At 37.7% G+C, this 10802-nt stretch overlaps 1 protein-coding gene across 1 annotated transcript; it reads right to left on the bottom strand.

Moving 5' to 3' along the window:
- Window positions 1–5451: 5451 nt before the first annotated feature.
- LOC102875471 (NADH dehydrogenase [ubiquinone] 1 alpha subcomplex subunit 4-like) lies at window positions 5452–5767 on the bottom strand. Its single transcript, XM_006897145.1, has one exon. The coding sequence runs from the start codon at window positions 5752–5754 to the stop codon at window positions 5506–5508; it is 249 nt and encodes an 82-aa protein (XP_006897207.1). The 5' UTR covers window positions 5755–5767; the 3' UTR covers window positions 5452–5505.
- Between the last annotated feature and the right edge of the window lie 5035 nt (window positions 5768–10802).

Here is a 10802-nt window from a genome sequence, read left to right as displayed (position 1 = left end):
AGTGTGAGAAAGCCTTTCAAATTATTTAAGAACTACATAGGTGACTGAGATGAGGAGCTTTGTTGTGCTGGTTCAATCACTTCAAGGACAAATTTACATAACATTAAGAGTCAAATAGACTCTGATTATCTGTGAGGAGCTAAGCTGGTGTAGATAATAGGGTGTTGTGCTGCAAATTAAAACCCTGTGCAACTCCAGCAATTTGCATCCCCCAACCTCAGGAGTAAGATGGGTAGTCTTGTTCACTTATGATTTATAGTTTCAGAAATCCAATAGGAGGTCATTATGAATGAGAACCAGCTGGACAACAGTGAATTTGAGGGGTTTTTTTTAGTTTGAGAGTTGTCTATAAATTGAAAATTTGTAACCCAGGGATAACCTGACTCTATAGTGTTCTTTTATATAGATTAGTGATGGATTATGATAGATGGAGAAAAAAAATGAAGTTGTCAACAATTTCCTTTTACTTGGGTCCACAGTCACATGATAACAATAACAAGTAAATCAAAAGTGTTACATTAGGAAAACCACTGTCAAGGACTTCTCCAAAGTGCCAAGGAGCAAGCATATCAGTTTAAAAAGTAGAATGTGTCTGATGCACTCTCTATGGTCTTTTCAATTACCTCCTATGCTTCTGAAAGCTGAATAAAGATGGAAGCAGAATAATTGCTGCCTTTGAATTATGGTGTTGAAGAGTACTGAATATCCCATGAGATACCAAAAGAACAAATGTCTTCCCTAGAAGAGTGCAATCCTTACCAGCACCAGCAAACAAACCTCTGTAGAATCTGGCTGCTAGCTTGCCTCCAGAAACTCTATGAACTTGGAGAAACAAGGAAAGTTATACAAGTGTTCAGGTCTTTTGTTCATAGGGTCACTATGAGTCATGTACGACTTGCCAGCACTTAACTACAACAACAGAAGAGTGCAATCAGGGTGCTCTTTATAGACAAGGATTGTGGAATTTTGTCTCCCATACTTTGGGCATGTGGTCAGGAGGAGCCAGCGAGTCTTTATTAAAATATATGGAGGGTCAGAAAAAAGAGAGAAAATAGAGAGAAAACCCTCAGCAAGATGTATTGACACTATGACAGTAACAGTGGGCACCAGCAAATCAGAGATAGTGAGGATGGTATTGGATAGGGCAAGGTTCAGATTTGTTGTTCATTCGGCTGTTCTGAGTCCTAATTGACCACATGGCATCTAACAACAACAACAACAATGCTAAACTTAGACTTCCTTATGATGCTTCGCTAGATTCATTCCGCTTTCATTTACCAGCATCACATTGATTTCCACGTAAGAATTTCCTCTCACCTACTACATAGTCTGAGTGGGACTATACACCAAAATGGCACGTCCTTTCCAAACTAGGTGGGCATGCTCAGTCAAATAGGCTCTCTCTGAATTTTGAGCTTTCAGCGAGGTGGGATGCAAGAGGAATAAAAAAACTAAATCATATCTTTTCATTGCTTGTCTCTTAAAATTTCCATTAAGTTTTGTTCTTTCAGTTGTCTAAACTTCCAAAGAAGTTATTTTCTTATAGAAAATAAGAATTCAGCTGAAAGACCCTGTAGTATAACATGTTAGGAGCATCCTGGAGTAATTGTGTATTGAAAGAGACCTCAAACTACTTTCTCAAAAAAGTTCTTACTTTTCCAATTGATTCCCTAGAAGCTCACATCTAGACTTCATTCTTGTTGAAATCATTGTGATTTGCAAAGCTATACATCACCATCAATTATATTATGTGACATGAATGACTTATTTCTGTAAAGTGTCATTGTTGGTGAATGCATTATATTTTCTTATAAACGAAATCAAACCTAAAGTTCTTCTTACAATAAAGTCATTGGCACTTTATTGCAAATAGACTTTCTTAAGTGAGAGAGAAACGTCGGAGGTAACTGGTGGTTAATGGAATTATTCAGTCTAGTGATGGAGTCGTCATGCAAGGGAATCTCTAGCACGTGTCACCATGAAGTGATTACTCTCAAGAGAGCACAGTTAAGCCATCCGTTCTTATTAAGAGGCCAGTTGAGAGATGAGTAACATTACTTTTGGAATCTCATTTCCATCCTGGTATAAACACTTCCAACCTAAGCTCAAAGTTATATAACTAGACCATAGTACTCAAACATGTAGCAGAACCACCTCTACTGACATTCTGCCTTTCATGAAGAACAAGAAGAAGAAAGGAAAGCTTCATTTGCCATGGAAATATTGCTGAGGATCTCTACAAGGTAGGAAGTGGCACTGCTAACGGAAGGGTGGCGTCTCTCTGGAAGCTCAAATCCGCCTGTTCCGTGGGAGAAAGATGAACAATTTCCTTTCATACAATTTGTAGCCTTTGAAAACCTGCTGGAGAGTCAACTGTTATTTCAGATGACATGATGACATACAGCATTAAAGTGAAAACAGGCAGTCTCTCATGAAACTCATGTTGTAGTGAGAAAGACAACTTTATTTAAGTAGTCACAAAAAAAGTAGATTTACGACTGTTGTTATGTGCTGTCAAGTCACTTGCGACTCAGCGACCCGATACACAAAAACTCAGAATTCTGCTCTAAGTGAATTTCACGGTCTCTGACACACCTATCTCCATTACCTTAGTCACTATATCAATCCATCTCATGCAATATCTTCCTCCCCTGCACTTTCCCTCCACCCTTTGAAGCATAATATCCTTCTCCAAGGACCAAGTCTCTCTCCAGGCAACATGCCCAATGTATATGAGATGGAGCTTCAAACTCCTTGCCTCCAAGGAGCAAGTTGGTTTGAGCCTCTTTAAGACAGACCTGTTTGTTCTCTTAGCCAGCCAATAGTATGTTTAATACTCTTTTCTAGCACCACAGTTCAAAAGTATTGATTCTTCTTCTGTCATTCTTATTCATTGTTCAGCCTTTATGCTACAAATTATCAATTGATAGAAACAAAAGGTAAGTGAAGATGGGCAATCCCTCATGGGATTTATAACTTCTGAAAACCTGTTGGAGGGCCAGTTATGAGTTGTTTCTGACTTGGTGTCACATAACCAGCACTGTGAGTAATTTGACTAGTATTTCCCTCCCAATTTATTAGGAGTTGATTCCGGTGATTGTATTCCCATAGTCAGAAGGATGAGATAAGGAAGGAAGGCATAGGGTCAAGTAGGCATAGGGGAAGAGCAGGGACCACTATCTACCCATTTACTTCATACTTGGATATCATTTTTGTTTCCTTCCTTTACTCAGAACCTATATCCAATTTGGGTTCCTATATCCAATAGGCTATATTCGCTTGAAAAACCTGCTAGACACAGAAAGAGGCTTATCTTTGTTCCTTTTTGAAAAACAGGATCATTTATCTTATTTCTCAAAGAACATTCACTTCCAAGTTTAAATTTATATCTTTTTTTTCCCCCTGAGTTGATATGTTTTGCAAATGTTAGTTGCTATGGCAATAAATTGATTCCCTTCGAAAGCTATGAAGAGAAGATTGGCTATTTTTGTTGTTGTTATGAATACCATAATAGGTAAAATATCAGCAATAACCAAGGAAATTCCTGAGACAGGGAAAAATGGTCGAGGAGTGTGGCAAAATATTATATACCTTCTGATTCATTAAACATCATCAGAGTTAATTTCTAGTGAATAATTGAGAGATATTTATTCTTTTTATATGAAAATCCAGAAGAATATTTTTAATTGTGATAACATTTCTCTGTTTCCCCCCCCCCCACACACACACACCTAATTTCATTCCTTTATTTTTAAAATAAATACTTAGTAGGGGGAAGGTATGTAAGAGTCAGTGAGACTGGCTCAGGACAGGTCAGGCTTCAGAGCTGTTGTACATAGGGGCACTATGAGCTGCAGGCGACTCAACGGCACATAATAATAAGAGCATGAGCTCAGGTTGACTCTAGGGATTGTTATTGTTGCTTCTGTCTAGTACAACTCACAGTGACCCTAAGAACAACAGATCAGAACTTTGTCCTATTCCGTGCCGTACTCAACTCTGACATACTTGAGTCCATTGTTGAAGTTAAGGTTTTTTCTCCTTAACTAACTTTGCACCCTTCCAGTGATGATTTCCTTTTTCAAGAAATAGCCTCTCCTAACAACATGACCAAAGCATGTTAGACAAAGCTTAATCACCCCTTACTTCCAAGGAGCACTTTAGCTGTAACTTCTCCAAGAGCTGTTTGTTCTTTTGAAAGTGAATCTAATATTCAGTACCCTTCTCCAACACCACCATTCAAAAGCATCAATTCTTTTGTTATCATTATTAGTTGGTCAGCTCTCAGATGCACAGGAGGTAATTGGAAAGACCATGGCCTGAATCAGGTGCACCTTAGTGTTAAAATTGAAATCATAATGTTATCTGTCAGATATTCTTCTAACAGTGAACATCTAAATTATGACAGACTAGGAAGAAGGGTTGGCCATCCACTTCTGAAATAAAAGTGGCCTTTGAAAACCCTATGTATGGCAGAGCATGCTTAGAGTAGACTAACAGACACGGCAAGGGTAGTCGAGCCCTTAAATTTGGAAACACAAAGGAGCAGAAATTGTGGTAAGAAGAAATTAACAATTGATATGTGGAATGTGACAAGCATGAATGTAGGAACACTGGACATTATAAAGAAAGAAATGGAACGCATAAATATTGACATATTGAGTACTAGTGAAATAAGATGGATTGGCAAGCTCATATGAACTATTATGCTGGAGGTGAAAAGGTGAGGAAAAATGGGGTTGCTTTCATAGTTAAAAAGGCCATTTCTAGTTCCATCTTGAAATACAGTGTTGTCAGTGACAGGATATACCCAAACTCATACAAGGAAGACCTGTTAATACTACTATCATTCATATTTATGCACCTATAACCAGAGCCAAAGAGGAGTAAATAGATGATTTCTATAAAATGTTGCAATCAGAAATCGATTGAACATGTAACCAACATGCTTTAATAAAAACGGTTGACTGGAATGCAAAAGTTGGGAATCAGGAAGAAGGACCAGTAGTCAGAAAATACACACTTGGTGACAGATATGGGGCTGGGGATAGAATGATAGAATTTTGTACAATTACTTATTCATATAAAATACCATTTATAAGAAACATAAATGCAGGCAGTACACTTGGATTTCACCTGATGGGATGCACAGGAATCAGAACGATTACATCTGTAGAAGGAACCATTAGAGAAGTTCAACATCAGCAGTACAAACCAGGCCAGGTGCTGATTGTGAAAAAGACCATCAACTGCCCATATGCAATTTCAAATTAAAACTAAAGAAGGTTTAAATCATACCCACAAGAATAAAAATTTGACCCTGAGTTTATCTCCCATGAATTTTTTTTCAAGTTTTACTTTATTTATTATTCAGTGTAAATTCCAACATGATACACTGATGTGGTTTCGTGCATTTAGGGAAGAAACATATCTTTGTTAAGTGAGAAATTGTGCGGATGGCTTCTGGAAGACCTTCATTCTAAGTGGCTTTTAAAAAAATTTCATTTAGAAGTCAGGGCCTTCTTTCTTCAGTTTGCTATAATCCACATTCACTGAGTAAAACTTGTATTGATCATTGGGGCCTAGTTTGTTCCATGGTTCTGGGTTATTCTTTCTGTCCCAACAGACATCTGGATTAAATAAAGCCAGACGCATGACATACAAGGCTGCTCCAGTACCTCCAGCTCCAATGAATACAAAGAGAGGTATCAAGCTTGGGTGCTTCTTGGCTTGACTGAAGATCTGGCGGAGCATATTTGCGGCAGAGCCCTCCCGTGCAGAAGGAGAGGATATGTAAAATTAACAGGCCTCCTTGGAAAGAGAACTCTCTGCCCCAAGGTGCGGGCGTACCTCCCATGAATTTAAAAACCAACTCAAGAATAGTTTTGAGGCCTTGAATGCTAGTGAACGAAGACCAGATAAGCTGTGGGAAGATATAAAAAATATATTCATGAAGAATGCAAAAAGTCATTACTAAGAAGGAAGAAGAAGAAAAGACCAAAATGGATGTTAGAAGAGACTCTGAATACTGCACTAGAGCACTGGGTAAGGGTGATGGGCATTGGTGAATTAGTGAGAATGGCTCAGGATAGGGAACGGTTCAGAGCTGCTGTACATAGTGTCACTCTACGTCGCAGGCACATAACAACAATAACATATTATGGCAGGTTTGGAAGCAGGAGTGGCATCCACTTCCTAAACAACACGCCTCCAGAAGTTGTATGAACTTTGGTAAATGTTGATAGTTGTAGAGGGGCTTCAGGCCTTTTGTTCATGGGGTCGTTATGAGTCATGCTCAAGTTGAAGGCAATCTATAATAACAACAACAATGTAAAATACTTCAAACTCTTTGCCACCCAGTTGGAACCAACTCATACCTCACACTTAAATGGGTTTTAGGAACTGTAAATCACATAGAAGAATGCCTATCTTTCTCTCAAAGAGCAGCTGATGGATTTGAACTTCCAGCCTGTGGGGTTGGCAGCTCAACTCACTACCTTGCAAAAGGTAAATATATTATTCAGTGATTATAATATAATGGTAAAAATACTGCCACTATTTGTGCACAATACAAAGCTGAGAGAGTAAATTTCATAATCTGAGAAGAGTTTATGCTAATAAATTCCCAGTCAATAATCGTCTACCTTTGCTAAGATCTAGCCTGTCTCTGAAGCCAGACAGAATGCTTGTATAAGAATGTAACACTAACAGCTAATCATTGTCTAACTGTAGGTAAGCCACTTTGTCTCTCCTGAATGTCATTTTCTCCTTTTGCAAAATAAAGATAAAAACCAATGCCTACCACATGGGGTTGCTATGAGGATTAAACAAATTACTATTTGTTAATATTTACCTAGAAGCTAGGAAGTGGTGGGTGTGTGTCTCTGAGTGTGTACACACAATCACCTTATTTTACTTTAGATTTCTTCAGCATTTTTAATAAGAATATTCACTGTTTTCAAACTTCAATCCTTTCTAATTTCATGATCTAAGGAATTAACTAATAAACCATTGGCTGTATAAAAAGCAGATGGCATGAAAAAGAAAGAGAAAGAAGAGGCATGAATAATCATGAAATTGGAAAATAGATCCTGGATAATTGAAAGATGATGAAGGACAATGAACTATGAAGTCAATAATTCTTTCCTCATTTATGAAGAGAAAAGTGAATGTTTAGAAGACTGAAGCAAATTGGTCCCGATGAGGGCATGGAGCCTGGAGTGAGGTTGCAGATGTGAGGTTTAACACTGGATTTTTTTTTTTCAATAAATGGCTACTCGAAAGTCAACAATATTTTAAATTCACTGAGTTTGAGCATCTTCATATATAAAATGGGCATATAAATGGGTTAATTCACACCAAAAACTTAAAATAACAGCATTTTCTAGATGTTTAAGAAATTGTATCTATACTTTTGTTACTGTGAGCTTGTAAGCCAAGTGTATTTATTAATGAGATAAAATTCTAAAAAAGATAATAAAACCAAATTCACTAAAACAAGATAGAATTGTCCAATATGCTATCCTTAGCTATAAATATTACAGAACTAGACTCTCATTTCTTTCTCCAAAAAGCTGATGGTAGGTGCAAACTACTGACATTTTGGGGGCCAATTTAGTGTTTTAAACACTATGCCATCAGAGCTCTTTCTACTGGAGTAAAGTTATTTAAAAATATATTTATTGGATATATATCATCTTTAATTCAGTTTATATAAATAGTACTCTAAGAAAACTACCAAAAATATCCTAATGTAAAGGGCATTCATGTTTTTTAACTTTTGAGCTAGAGAAATCTATATTAGACATAATCTGACTGATATTTAAACTTGTGAAATGAGCAGATGATTCTGCTCCTTAGTAAAAGATACTTGCCATAATTTCAGTAAATAAACCAGTATAAAATAAGAAAAAATTTCACTAAGAAGGGATTGGATTGAATAATAAATCTTATTTAAATCATATTTTATTGAACATGACTTGCCACTCATTTGTTAATATAAGAGTTGAACTAACACAATTGTCTGGTAGATATGTTTATAGAGCAAGTTACAATGAGCTTTCTCTAGCCTTCCCTGTCCTCACAATCCCAGATATACCCAAGCCCATTATAACATTTACTGTATCAACCCATCTTATCAGAGGTCTCCTCTCTTTCTGTGATTCTCTGTCTTTTCTAGTATTATGTCTAGGGTGTCAGAACCCTTGAAAATTGGTTTTTCTATCTATTGTGTTGGCCCCCAGCTACCTCAACTATGGACCCATGGTCTTGAAAATTATTAACAGCTGTGGGACCAATATAAAAGGGTGCTTTCCACACTGAGAATCTGTGATGACAGTGGTGGAAAGAGGTGGTGAAAAGACTGTGGCATTGCTGTGAAGAAACTGTAGCAGGGTGTAACCAGAGGAACCCTGGAGATCAAGGGCACAATTAAAGATTTTGCTTGCTGGATGATTGCTGTGAGTTACCTATGACTCCTCAGCACTTAACAACAATACCACCAGCATAGAGAGAGTTCAGGTGGCCTAGTGGGCAGAAAGCAATGCTACCAAGGCAAAGGTGGGTGACTCTAATCCGTGGCCCTTGGGCCCATCTTTAATTGGTTTTGGTGAACATTCTTCTAAGTCATATAGCCCTGGCCTGTCCACTTGCTGTACAGAGAAGTAACTCGTGGTTGCTGTGAAGCTGGACACTGTGACAATGATGTGACAAATGTGAGAATGGTTACCCATGGTGGACAGTGTTTGGTGGAGCTCCCTGATTAAAACAAGCTTGGAAGCAGGAGTGGCATCCACTTCTGAAATAGCTTGCCTCTGGAAACCCTATGAACCTGGAAAAAAAGATGAAAGCTATACAAATGTCCAGGTCTATTGTTCGTAGGGTCACTATAGTTGCCTATGACTCAATGGCACTTAACAACAACAACAGAAGATTGAACGAAAAACTGACATAACTGATCTAAGGTTTGCTGGATGATTGAGGAAGCCAGAGGCTTCTTGTATCAGTGCTGCTCAACTGAACCTAGATTTTCACTGGTTGTCTGAGAAGTTGTCTTTCACTAATTGAGGAATTATGTCTTGCTGTTAATCTGTTAATCTGACGTAGGACTGCTGGGCTAAACCTGTATTTGCATTGTGTAATATTCTTTGCCTCCCCACTAACCAGCCAATTTCCCTAATAAATCCTACAACTGAGTAAAGTCTGTGAGTCTTGCAATGAACATCAGACCCAATGATTAATAGAAAAAGATTCAGGAGCATGGAGGATGGCATGTCTGACTTTGAAGCTATTTCAGTACTGTGGATATGATTGATGGGGAATGTTCTCCTTTATGAAGCAGGTACAAATCAGACTCGGCTACCCACATGTTACATCTGCTCCTTTTGCAATGTCATTTTCCAAAGATTTGGCCCCTCCTGACAATAAGCCTAAAGCAATTGAGAAAAAGTTTAACTATCTTTGCCTGAAAGGACCATCCTAACTATACTTCTTTCAAAACAGACTTATTTATTCTTTGGGGAGTCCAGGGGATATTCAGAACTCTTCTCCAGTGCTACAGTTCAAAAACATAGATTCTCTTCTTTTGTCATCATTATACATTTTCCACTTTCTGGTGCTTAGGAAGCAATTGAAAGACCATGGCTTGGATCACGTCTTTTATACATATACACACACACACACACATGTATATATATATATATATAGAGAGAGAGAGAGAGAGAGAGAGAGAGAATTTTTATATAGAGTAAAGCAAGCCAAGGCTGCAGAGACATAGTCTATTATTTCTACTGTCACTTAACAGGTTTGATGGCATCATGTATGTATGTATTTTACATATAAATTTAAATATGTCTACAAAGAAAAAACAGTTGTCTTAAATTAATCTCAACTCATGGTAACTCAATGTGTAACATTTAAGTATAAATTGAAATAAGTACATTTTAATAAATACTGTGGCTTTCTATTCAATACTTATGGAGCTCTGGTAGTATAGTATGTAGGAAGTTACTCTGCTGGCCAGTTACTTTCTGCTGGTTTGCCTGTTTGGTGGTTTGGATCTACCAGTGGTTCCTAGGGAGAAAGATGAACAATCCCTGTCCCCTTACAATTTAGCCTCAGAAACCCAATGGATAGTCAGCTATGAGTTGGTTCCAATTCAGTGGCAATGAGATGAGAGAATTCAATACTCTAACTTCAATTTACACAACTTTAAATATACAGGTAATATTCCTTTTGCCTGTATTTGAACATCTGAATCCATTTGTGTCAATGGTGTACTATTCCTGGCTGATTCTAAACCCCATTAAGAAAATAGCTTATCTTACAGTAGGCCTTGAAATACATGCCAGAGTGCTAAGTAGGTGATGAGTTTTTTTGAGACTTACTTTTAGAGCTTTTATATTTTTATAGGTGTTCAAAGTAAGCAAATGGCTAGAATCTATAAGCTGTGTCCATGGAGAAGGATGGGCAGTCTACTCCTATGCAATTTACTGCCTCCAATATCTCACTGGAGGCTCAGCTGTGGGCCGGTGTTGACTCAATGACACACACTAACAAGTAGGTTTAGAACACCTTACTCATCTTGGGCTTCTTTTCACCTTTCATTTGTGTAGCAAATTTCTTCTTGATCAATAGTGAATGGCAGCATTTGTTTAAATACAGGACAAATTGTGTTTTGGGTTTGTTTTTTTTTTATGCCACTGAGTCAATTATTACAACAACCATGGAGAAACAAGTTGTGTTGTTGTTGTTTTTGTTGTTATGTGCCGTCGAGTCGTTTCCGACTCATAGCAACCCTATGC

This window comes from Elephantulus edwardii, unplaced genomic scaffold (genome assembly GCF_000299155.1).
Source record: "Elephantulus edwardii isolate Elephantulus edwardi_28Jun2011 unplaced genomic scaffold, EleEdw1.0 scaffold00202, whole genome shotgun sequence".
In the NCBI taxonomy this organism is placed as follows: Eukaryota; Metazoa; Chordata; class Mammalia; order Macroscelidea; family Macroscelididae; genus Elephantulus; species Elephantulus edwardii.
The sequence above is the reverse complement of the archived record's forward strand: the minus strand, read 5'-3'. Positions and strand labels throughout refer to the sequence as shown.